This window comes from Mobula birostris, chromosome 1 (genome assembly GCF_030028105.1).
Source record: "Mobula birostris isolate sMobBir1 chromosome 1, sMobBir1.hap1, whole genome shotgun sequence".
NCBI classification, from domain to species: domain Eukaryota; kingdom Metazoa; phylum Chordata; class Chondrichthyes; order Myliobatiformes; family Myliobatidae; genus Mobula; species Mobula birostris.
In genome coordinates this window covers 237,494,764-237,507,117 of record NC_092370.1, presented here as the reverse complement: position 1 = coordinate 237,507,117, position 12,354 = coordinate 237,494,764, and the positions used below count along the sequence as shown (strand labels likewise).

Here is a 12,354-nt window from a genome sequence, read left to right as displayed (position 1 = left end):
AGGCCGCTGAGCAATCCCTGGTTATGGAGGAAGAGGTGTGACCTATGGACCACTGCTGCTAGGACACAAGCTGGGGCCTGGTCAATCCCTGGCTGAGTCACCTGGGCGAGGGAGTCTGGAAGGAACTGAAACACCCGGTGACCCCAGGTTACATCACTGATTATATGTTCCAGCACATCTAGGATGCATCTCAGCGTCAATGGACAAAAATTGTAGTTTACAGAAAGCATATTTTGAAGCAATGATTCTGCAGGAAATGTTGGCTGGGCCATTGCTGAATTGTCATGCCTTCTATGACAAAGCTGGCATGAAATTTCAAAAAAGGCAATGTATAGATTTTGTATATTTGCACCAGAAATAAGAGAATAGAGTTGTGACATGAAGAGGTAGAACTACTTAAAGCACAATGCTTGTGCGGGATCATAAAGAAATTTTACAAGTCATGATCTTGCAGGCTGTTGAAATAGAAGTGACTTATGATATTTCAAGTGTTTCTTTTCTTCCTGCTGAAAGAAGCGTGCTTCTCTATTCCATCACTACTTCTGGCCCTTTTGCTTTTTGAATGTGATCCATCCTTTCAGTATTTTACTTTGTGTTATTTCCGCCACATCCTTCCTTCCTTGTCCAGGCAAATACAGTAATTCATTAACTTGGCTGCTTTTGTAATTCTCCCATAGATAACATTTCACATCAGAAAATCAGGCCAACAAGTATTTGGTAGTATTTTTTAACCCATTAAAAAAAGTACTTTTTAAAAATGGAAAAATGTGCAAGTCTCAATCCATTGAAATTTAATTTCTAGCTTCTTTCCACATAGAATCCAAATTATTAAAATTAGTATCCTATTGTCTAGTCCTACACCAAGTACAAATATTTAAATGTTTAAAAGATGGTCTTCTCATTCGAAGCATTAACTCTGCCTGGATGCTTACAACCAGTGAAGCATATAGTCAACCTCTAATTGACAATGCACATTCCCATAACCTTTGTGTCACAATTTAAATATATAAGTTAATTTTGATTACTGCTTACCTCAGTGTAAAAAAACACAATTTGAACGTTTCTTTAGAAATATTTAGTTCGGTTCAATGCTCGCTGTGCTAATTCGCCTTTTTCATCTGTAATTTTCTCCCAGTCTGTTTGTCCAACCACAAATCCTATGGCTCGTTTGCGCTCAGCATCTTTCTCCTCTTCCAAATCTGCCCATCTCACCTAGAGCATATGGGGGGGGCAGTTCAGATAAATGTTACTTCCCGCCTTCCCACCTGAAGCAAATTAGTAATCTAAAGTACTATGCAGAAATAGTCATGTTTCACATTTTATTATACAAGTTAATTTGCATTTTGGATTTTTTTTTTTAACTGTAGCTATCTGCCCCAGCAGAATTTTACCATGTCTAAAAGAGAACAAATAACTACACAAAAAAGTTGAGAAATAACTCATTAATTTTTTTTTAAAAATTCAATTGCTTAAAAATTGGCCTATTATGATTGAATATGGTAACACTTGCATCTGCTGATGTTTATTTTTGACCATAAACAGTATATTTGATAGTCTGGTTGAGTACAACTCCAACAATAGTCAGGACGGCCAACAGTGCCATTTATCATGTTTCAGTAGCAGTAATAAACAGAACATTTACCGAAGTAAGTTTGTATAAGTTCAGACCCAACATTGAAAAGGGCCCATAGTTTTCAGGTCCCAGCTACCAGCTAAACCATTCACATCGTCAACCACCAGTCTCAATATGTACAATATGTAAAAAGCACTCACATGCCTAGACTACTGCGTGTTCCAAACTTGTGACCTCTACCACCAAAGGCAACATCTTAGGTGCATGCAAATACTATCACCTGAATGGTCCCCACTAAGCTGCATATTATTCTGACTTTGAGACATATTGGCATTCCTTCATCATTGCGTGGCCTAAATGCCTTAACCAAGATGACCAGATCTCCAACAAATGCCATACAGCCAGTTTAATTAGATATGAGGCACTGGAAGAGATAACTATCTTGTTGAATAAGATTATTATGGAGGACAATAGGAGTGAAGATTAAAATCTTAAACCATTATTCCAGAGGTCATCGATGACAACAAGGTATTAGATTCCGATACAGTGATATGGTATTGTAAGTGAGTATACAGGCTCCTATTGGAACGTACAAGTTCAAAACAGCAGCTCATGATCATCTTCTTGAGTGCAAATATATATATAGGTGAATATATGCTGCTCTTTCTAAGGACACTTACCGATTCCAAAAGACAAATAAATTAAAAAGTTGATGTAGTAGCTCAACAGATCATTTTTAAAACTAATTGGACAGCATTTTGAATTTAATAACTGAATCATAAAGCTGTTAACTTCATTCAACCCTGGAATTCTGCAGTTACAGTTCTTAGTGAATTAATATTCAATTGTTAGCTAGATGTACCCAACATCCATGGATAATTTCAGCCCCTTCTGCAAATACCTTCATAAAACATGTAATGATAATTATAGTTTTTGTTCAGATTGTAAACATAATACTACTTTGCAACAAGGTCATGGAGAAATACAATACAGAAAAAAATCTCTGGACCTATTGACTGCGCCAACAATCAAGAACACTTATGATATAAAGTTAGTCTTACATTTACGCCTTTTATTCTTCCCACATTCCTATCAATTGCCCCCTAGATTCTGCCACTCCTTTAGACAATAGAGACAATTAATTGCAGCTAAATTATTTACCAATCTGCATACTTTTGGGATGTGAGTATAGATACAAGCAGTTACGAGGAGAACATACAAACTCCTCATAGACAGCACCAGAAGTCTGGCTTGAACACGGAGCTGTGAGGCAATAGCTCACTATCCATCTGTGGCAATGAGTTCTTTCACTGGAAATGCAGGTTCTTCCCAATTCTCAAAAAATCTTTTATGAAGACTGATAGGACTTTTCCATTCCATTCACATTCCCTACTATTCCACTGTGACTTTACCATGCCTTGAGAACTTCCCTAGTCAAAATAAAAAATATATACTGTAATCTAGAAACAGTGTAATCCTTTGCAAACATAATTTTTCAATGTACATCTAAGTGAAGAAGAGATACCCAGCTTGATCACTCAAAAGCTAATGTTTTCTTTCCCGCGTGGGATTTGCTATTGCTATAAACATGGCCAGCTATCTTCTCTGACGAAGAGGTGAAGGCTAGCTTACTCTTAAATACTGTTCACATTACTGCCAGGAAATAGTGGAATCAGTAAGATCTGTACAGGGAAAAGACTGAAGGTTAGAAAGGAAAACAAGCAGCTCATAGTCCAAAAGTATTCTCTCTGATATGTTCTGTACTAAGAATTTCTGATACTTAAGGTAATATATACAAAATATGATTAAGTTTGTTCCATGATGGATTCATCTCTCTCTTTTGCTCAGTCATAACACCCAGGGAAAACGTATTTTTATACTTCATATTTTGAATCAATCAGTATATCATGTATACACAAAAGGAGCAATTAAGTTTATTTTTTTACCCGCTTCTTTCCAGGTTCTGATGAGCGAGAGTTATAGTCATCAGGAAGCTGAAGGTAATCTTCTAATTGGTGTGCAATACTGTCATGCCAACCTCGCTTCCGTTTGTTGCTGCTCCTCAAACCATCCAGCTTGTCTGAACAACAAAAACATAGGCTCTGTAGTCAGGCATGGACTGAATGCACAAGATGAAAGAAATATATGTATATATTCATACAAATATACATACATGTATATGGTGTTACAGTTGAGCTCATAGTTGAACACCCTTGTTGTATTTAATAGCTGATTGGCCATAAAAATAGCAAGGAATGGATTATTGATGTAGTCCATTAACTTATAAGTCAGGTTCTTCTTTAAACCCATTAGTGTTTCTATATTATTGTACCAACACAATTCTCATTGATTATAAATTTTCTGTATAAATTTTCCCAACTAACGGTAAAGTTTTTGCAAATAGATGCATTGAGAGGACAGAAAACCAACCTATAATATTTATATTCTACCGCTGAAGTTTAAGTTAAAAGAATTGGTCCTAATTAGAGTTGACAGTCATGTGCATCTCGGAAATGTAAATTAAACATGGTTTGTGTAGGATATTAGTTTTTAAACCCCATCTGTAGGATTCAGATAGTGCACAATTATGTCAGAAAAGTTTCAGAACACTATTTAAAAAATGCAGTGGGTATTCCCGGGAAGAAACTAAGTGAAGGTTAAACTGTAACGTTGACATTCTTAAAATATGACAATCATCAGCTAGTAGTGTGTGAATTCATCTTTATCACCGAATGACACAGAATGTTTTACATGATACCATGATACCAAAGTAAATCATGAATTAGAACAAACACATGAAAATCACTTTTTGAAAATTACTACCTACAGGTAATATGCTTGCCATTTCAAACATTGCTTAACACCAAATAATGTGACCACAATCAATTCACATCATAAGCTAAATGTTACTTTACACAAAGAATACTTGCATATGGTTTCCTGGGCTCAATTAAAGGCAATATTTTTTTTAAACAAACTGCTACTGCACTGGAAATATTGTAAAATAAATGTACATTATATATTGAGGGAGACAATAATGTACATTACATTATTGAGGTTAAGTAATCTGTGATATCAAAGTATAAACAATTTTTTTAAATTCTGGAATACTTGGAAAAATGGACAAAACATATGATCTAGAAAATAGATCTGAAAGGATAGGCATAATTAGATAATGCATTTTAACCTCAGGAAATTTGCAAATGGCACTTCAGTCCAATTACCAAAATGCACTTTTCAGTGTGTTGTATTACTTATATAAGAGATTATCATAACTACTTCATTTCTTTTAAAATTAACTATGAACCAAATTGAAAATACAAACATTCAAGGTTGCATCACATTGAATTTACACAATCTTATTCTATGAAAAATACTGGCAGAGCTTGAAGTAATCAATCTATTGTTATCAGTAGAGTGCACTTAGTAGCGTAGTTATAAATGTACACTGCACTAATCAAAATTCACATCTGCAAGGTTGCTACAAAACAACTAATAAGTCTCATCACTGACTTATTAATATCGGTGATTTAAAGTTCACTGAAAAAATTCCATAGCAAGGAATGAAGTACAAATAAAAAGTATATTTCTTTAGCATTTGTTTTGAATGCAGTCCTTAAAGAAAGAACTTCATTGGTACCACCTTAAGTATTCTTGCTTGACTAAAGAAACTCTTCAAAAACTGGTAAATACATTTTCTTTAATTATTTATAGCGCCCCCCCCCCCCCCAACGAGTCCATATTTATATCACACACCTCCAAATGTTTCTGAACTGAGGTCAATGCCGGGCCATTTTAAATGCAATTAAGTCTGTCATGAGATTTGATACCCAAGGTTCACTTCAAAGCTAGTCAGCACGGAATGGGTAAGCAGCTTGAAGTTCCTGGGTGTCAAAATCTCAGAAAACCTATCCTGAACCCAACATATTGATGCAATTATGAAGAAGGTATATCAGCAGCTGTATTAGGAGTTTGAGAACATATGGTATGTCACCAAAGACTTGAGCGAATTTCTACAGATGTACTGTGGAGAGCATTGTGACTGGTTGCATCACCCTCTTGTATGGAGGCTCCAATGAACTGAATTAGAAAAAAAATCTGAACAAGGTTGTAAATTCAGACAGCTCCATCATGGGCACTTGTCTCCCCATTATCGAGGACATCTTCAACAAGGCAATGCTTCAAGGTGGTGGCACCCATCATGAAGGTCCCTCACCAACCAGGGCATGCCCTATTCTCATTACTACTATCAGGGAGGACGTACACGAGCCAGAAGACACACAGTCAATGTTTTAGGAACAGATTCATCCCCTTCACCATAAAATTTTTGAATAGTTTATGAATCCACGGATACGACCTTGCTATTTTGCTCTCTTTTTGCACTAGTTATTTATTTTTATGTATATTCTTATTGTAACTTATAGAAACTGTATTGTACTGCTGCAAAACAACAAATTTCTTGACATGCGTTAGTGATAATATACCTGATTCTGGTTCTGAGATGAGTTAAAGATTGCAGGTTTCCTTTCCAAAAGGTCAACAGTAAGCCCTATGAGCTTTGAATGATAGTCATGCAGTTTTAAACATTACTGTTTTATTCCAGAATTTTACTGAATATTTGTCCAGCTACCAAATTGGGATTTAAATTCAATCTCTGAATTATTTTCCAGACACATGAATTGCTTGTCTACTAAAATAAATGTTTTACTATTGCACCCAGAACTGCTTTAAGTGGCTGTAAAAATATTTCATATTATGGTGAACCTTCCCATCTTTCATCTTGTCTGATGCTATTTCATTTTGTTCTTTAATTAGAGACCAAGAGTTTCCACCATTATTTGTGTGTGGTGTTGCTAAGGTGACAATAAAGAAGCTCATGCAAAACACACAAAATATAGAGGAACTATCAAGTCTGGCAGCATCCAAAGAAACGAATAAGCAGTTGACGTTTCAGGCCGAGACCTTCCTTGAGGATTCAGTCCGACATGTTGACTGCATTCATCCATCGATGCTGCCTGACCTGCTGAGTTCCTACAGCACTTTGTGTGTGTTGCTTTGGATTTCCAGAATCTGCAGAATTTTTCGTGTTTATAAAGAGGCTGTTGACCACTTTGCAAGTCTGCCACATTTCTGCTGTACATTTCTCTGAGTACATCTGTTCTCAATTTATAGTCCAAAGTTTCTGCCTAATAGCATCATAATACGCCCTCCACAGATTAAATAGTTTTTCATACTGTCCAAGACTGTGGTAAAGGTCAGGGAGGTGTGGCTACTGTCTTTTAAATACTCACCACCGAGAGTGGCCTCTCCTCTAACTGGCCTGTCAGGAATCCTTCCTGGGCACACCCAACAAATTCTGCCCTATCTAAACCTTTTGTATTAAGGAGGTGCCAATAAATATTATAAAAGTTGAAGTCACCCACGACAACAACCTTGTTATTTTTGCATCTTTTCAAAATCTGCCTCCTGATCTGCTCCTCCGTGTCACCGTTGCTATTAGCTAGGTCCCCACCTCTTTTTTGCCTCCCTCTCTGTCTCTTTTGAAACTTCTAAACCCCTGAACATCCAGCAGTCACTCCAGCAACTTGACAGCCAGATGTTTTTGAAATGCATATTTAATGCTCCTAGTTCAAGTTAAATATCCCGCTTATGTCCAATTATTCTAATCATATTTAAGCAGGAAAAACATATGGATTCACTTATTGTATACCCAATAAAGTAATGACTTATTCAGTGAGTAATATTCCCAACGCTATTATAAGATGAAACAATACATCACAGTCATAGAAAATTACAGCACAGAAACAGGCCATTTGGCCCATCTGGTCCACACTGAACCATTTAAACTGCCCAATCCCACTGACCTACACTGAGACCAGAGTCCTCCATATCCCTATCATCTATGTACCTATCCAAACTTCTCTTTTTTTTTAAAATTTTATTTTTATTTGGATAAGGAACTCACAAGTATCATGTACTTTTTCACATGTATAACCTTTTCCATTTTTTTATATGTATAAAACTATAATTATTTATACATTCTTAAGTACACATTGAGATGATATAAAAGGAAATTAGACACTTAAATAGATAATTATGTACAGTGGTAATTCTAATCTATTAGGCTAAGTAATGGTATTAGTTGTTTAAGAAAAATAGTAATAATAGTTTCCATATATCTCTTCTGGACCATTTCTACTGGTCCAAAATGTTGTATGTAAGCCTATGTAACAACCATTGTGGGTGTTTATATCCTAACTTGTTCATGCTTGCTCCTGCCCCCAGACATAATTATCCAATCCCTATGTACTTATTTACTTAATTTTATCATTTTTTATCCCAACTTCTCTTAAACGTTGAAATTGAGCTCACAGGTAACACTTGCGCTGGCAGCTCATTCCACACTCACGACTCTGCATGAAGAAGTTTTTGCTCATGTTCTCCTTAAACTTCTCACTCTTCACTCTTAGCCCATGACCTCTGGTTGTAGACCCACCCAACCTCAATGGAGAAAGCCTGCTTGCATTTACTCTATCTGCACCCCTCATAATTTCGTATACCGCTATCAAATCTCCTCTCAATCTTCCAAGGAATAAAGTCCTAACGTATTCAATCTTTCCTTATAACTCAGGTCTTCCACACCCAGCAACATTCTTGTAAACTTTCCCTGGCTTCAGTTTGTTAACTGTAACTAGTAAAATCTTTAAACATGAAAAAAAACATGCAGTTGCTATATTAACAATACTAATAAAACAGAAAATCTACTAAATGTTCCCACTTTTGGTTAAGATTCCCAACGTACTGGTTTGTAGATAGCAAGAACTATCTACAAACCTATCAAACTAATATGAAGTTTGATCCATGTATCCAAGTTAATAAAGTACAATGAATTTAAGTTGTACCACAGAGGCAAAATTCAAAAGGGTGAAGAATGCAGGACTGAAGATGCATGTAGCATTTGGAATAAGGTGGAGGAACTCATGGTGCAATTACAGATCGGTTGGTATGATGTTGTGGGTGTCACTGATCTGTGGTTAAAAGAAGGCGATAGCTGGGAGCTTAACATCAAAGGATATACTTTGTATCGCAAGGACAGGCAGGAAGGCAAAGGCGGTAGTGTGACCTTGTTGGTAAGAGATGGAATTATATCTTTAGAAAGAGGTGACATATGGTCAGAGAATGCTGAATCTTTATGGGTGGAGTTAAGAAACTGCAAGAGTTTAAAAAACATTATGGGAATCATATATAGGCCTCCAATTAGCAGTCAAAAGAAAAGATGAAATATTAGGGCAGACTAGCCAATAATATAAAGCAAGATACCAAAAGATTTTTCAGTTACATAAAGAGTAAAAGAGAGGTGACAGTTGATACTGGACCATTGGAAAATTATGCTGGTAAGGTAGTAACGGGGGACAAAAAAATGGCAGATGAACTTAATGGGTACTTTGCATCTGTGTTCATGGGGAAGACACTGGCAGTGTGCCAGAGATCTGTGAGTGTCAGGGAGCAGGAGTGAATGGCCTTGCTATTACCAAGGAAAAAGTGATAGGCAACTCAAAGGTCTTAAGACGGATAAGTCAACTGGACCAGATGGACTGCATCCCAGAGTCCCAAAAGCGGTTGCTGCAGAGATAATGGATGCATTGGTCATAATCTTTCAAAAATCACTTGATTCTGGCATGGCCCCAGAGCACTGGAAGATTGCAAACTCTTTAAGAAAGGACGAAGGATTTATAGGCCAATTAGCCTAACCTCAGTGGTTGGGAAGGTGTTGAAGTCTATTATTAAGGATGAGATTTCAGGGTATTTGGAGATTAATGACAAAATAAGCCAAAGTCAGCATGGTTTCTATAAAGGGAAATCTCGCCTAACAACTCTGTTAAGAGTTCTTCGAGGAAGTAATATGCAAGGTGGACAAAGGAGAGGCAGTGGATGTCATTTACTTGGATTTTCAGAAGGCATTTGATAAGGTGCCATACATGAAGCTGCTAACAAGATAAAATCCTTTGGCATTACAGGAAAGATACTGGCATGGATAGTGGAATGGCTCACAGGCAGGAGGGGGCGAGTGGGAATAAAAAGGGCCTTTTCTGGTTGGCTGCCTGTGACTAGTGGTGTTCCTCAGGGGTCAGTATCGAGAATGCTACTTTTGGCATCGTCTGTCAATGATTTGGATAACGCAATTGATGGCTTTGTAGCAAAGGTTGCAGAAGATGGGGGAAGGGTATGTAGTGCTGAGGACTGCAGAAGCACTTAGACAAATTGGAAGAATGGGCAAAAAAGTGGCAGATGGAATACAATGTTGGGAAATGTATGATAATGAATTTTGGTAAAAGGAACAATACTGCAGAGGGACTTTGGAGACCTCTTGCAAGACTCCCAGAAGGTTAATTTACAAGTTGAGGCTGTGGTAAAGAAGGCAAATGCAATGTTGGCATTTATTTCAAGGAGAAAAGAATATAAAAGCAGAGATAATGCTGAGCCTTTGTAAGACACTTATCAGGCCGCATTAGGGGTATTGTCAACAGTTTTGGGCCCCACATCAGAGAAGGGATGTGTTGTCACTGGAGAGAGTCCAGAGGAGGCTGACGAGGATGATTCCGGGAATGAAGGGGTTAACAGGTGAGGAGTGTTCGGCAGCTTTGGGCCCGTACTCACTGGAATTTAGAAGAAAGCCTGGGGATCTCATTAAAACCTACTGAATATTGAAAGGACTAGATTGGGTGGATGAAGTGGAGAGGATGTTTCCTCTGGTATCCAGAACTACAGGGCAAAGCTTCAAAATTGGGGGTGGGGGAGAAGCCATGACGGAATGGTGGAGCAGACTCGATGGGCGTAATGGTCTAATTCTGCTCCTACACTTCCTGACACAGTATTCCATTTGCCACTTCTTTTAACATTCTCTTAATCTGTCAAAGTCTTTCTACAGCATTCTTGCTTCCTTAACACTAGCTGCCCCTTCACCTATCTTTGTATCGTCCATAAATTTGGCCACAAAGCCATCAATTTCATCATCCAAATAATTGATATACAACATAAAAAGAAGCGGTCCCAACAACCATCCCTGTGGAATGCCGCTTGTCACCAACATCCAATTACAAAAAGCTCCTTTATTCCCACTCTTTGTCTCCTGCCAATCAGCCAATCCTTGAGCTATGCTGGTATCTTTTCTGTAATAGCACAGGATCTGATCTTGTTAAGCAGCCTCATGTACGATACTTGTCAAAGATCTTCTGAACATCTTTGATCCATCAATTCGCCTTTGTTTATCCTGCTTGTCATTTACTTGGATTTTCAGAAGGCATTTGATAAGGTGCCATACACGAAGCTGCATGAATAATTCAAACAGATTTGTCAGGCAAGATTTTCCATTAAGGCAACCATGCTGAATTTGACCTATTTTATCATGGGCTTCCAAGCACTCCAAAATCACATCCTTAACAATTGACTCTAAAATCACATCCTTTACAATTGATTCCAACATCTTCCCAACCACTGAGGTCAGGCTATAATTTCCTTTCATGTGCCTCTCTCCTTCTTGAAGAGTGGAGTGACATTTGCAATTTTCCATTCCTCCTGAACCACTCCGGTACCTAGTGATTCTTGATGGGATCATTACTAATAACCCCACAATCTCTTAAGCTACCTCATTCAGAACCCTGGGGTCTAGTCTACATGGTGAAGGTGACTTATCCACCTTCAGACCTTTCAGTTTCCCAATCACCATCTCCCTAGTATTTGCAATTACACTCACTTCTGTCCCCCGACCCTCTAGAACTTCTGGCATACTGGCCTTGTCTTCCACAGTGAAGACTGATGCAAAATACTTGTTCACTTTGTCCACCATTTCCTTGTCTCCCACTACTAACTCCACAGTGTCATTTTCTAGCAGTCCAATACTTATTCTTGCCTTTTACCCTTTATATATCTGAAAAAATGTTTGGTATTCTCTTTGATGTTGTTGGCTAGTTTACCTTCATAATTCATCTTCTTCCCCCATCCCCCCAAGGTTATTTCACTTGCCTTCTGTTGGTTTTAAAATGTTCCCCAATTCTCCAACTTCCCAATTTTTGCTCTGTTACATGCCTTCTCTTTTGCTTTAATGCTGGCTTTGACATCCCTTTTTACCCACAGTTGTGTCGTTCTGCCTTTAGTATACTACTTCTTCTTTGGGATGTATCTATCCTGCACCTTCTGAACTGCTCCCAGAAACTTCAGCCACTGGCTGCTTTGCCATTATCCCTGTCAGTATCCCCTTCCAATCAACTTTAGCCAGGTCTGTCTCATACCTCTGTAATTCCTTTTACTCTATGTTTACTGATAAATTTGATTTAACTTCTCCCTTTCAAACTGCAGGGCAAATTCTGTTATGATTACTGCCTCCTAAGGGTTCCTTAATCAAATCCAGTTCATTACGCAACACCCAATCCAGAACAGCTGATCCCCTAGTGGACTTAACCCTAATCTGCTCTACAAAGCCATCCTGTAGACATTCTACAAATTCTCTCTTTTGGGATCCAGCACCAACCTAATTTTCTCAATATACCTGCATATGAAATCCCCCATAATTATTGTAACATCGCCCTTTGAACATGTTTTTTCTATCTCCCATTGTACTTTGTAGCCCACATCCTGGCTACTATTTGGAGGCCTGCATACAACTTCTATTAGGGTCTTCTAACACTTGTAGTTTCTTAATTCTAACCACATGGATTCTACATCCTCCAATCCTATGCCACCCCCTCTGCCTACATGGCTGTCCTTTCAATACAATGTGTACC

At 37.9% G+C, this 12,354-nt stretch overlaps 1 protein-coding gene across 3 annotated transcripts in view; it reads right to left on the bottom strand.

Annotated features, from left to right (window-relative positions):
• The window catches only part of ylpm1 (YLP motif containing 1), a 117,014-nt gene that overhangs the window by 2,049 nt on the left and 102,611 nt on the right, over positions 1 to 12,354 (bottom strand). For 2 of the 3 annotated variants that reach the window (XM_072273965.1, XM_072273955.1), the window contains exons 20-21: positions 3,520 to 3,653; positions 1,033 to 1,212 (exon numbers count right to left, since the gene is read on the bottom strand). In XM_072273965.1, the coding sequence (XP_072130066.1) occupies positions 1,066 to 1,212; positions 3,520 to 3,653 (281 nt within the window). In that variant the 3' untranslated portion in view covers positions 1,033 to 1,065. Of the gene's footprint in view, positions 1 to 1,032; positions 1,213 to 3,519; positions 3,654 to 12,354 lie in introns of those variants that run through there. The other variant, XM_072273974.1, reaches the window with a different exon arrangement.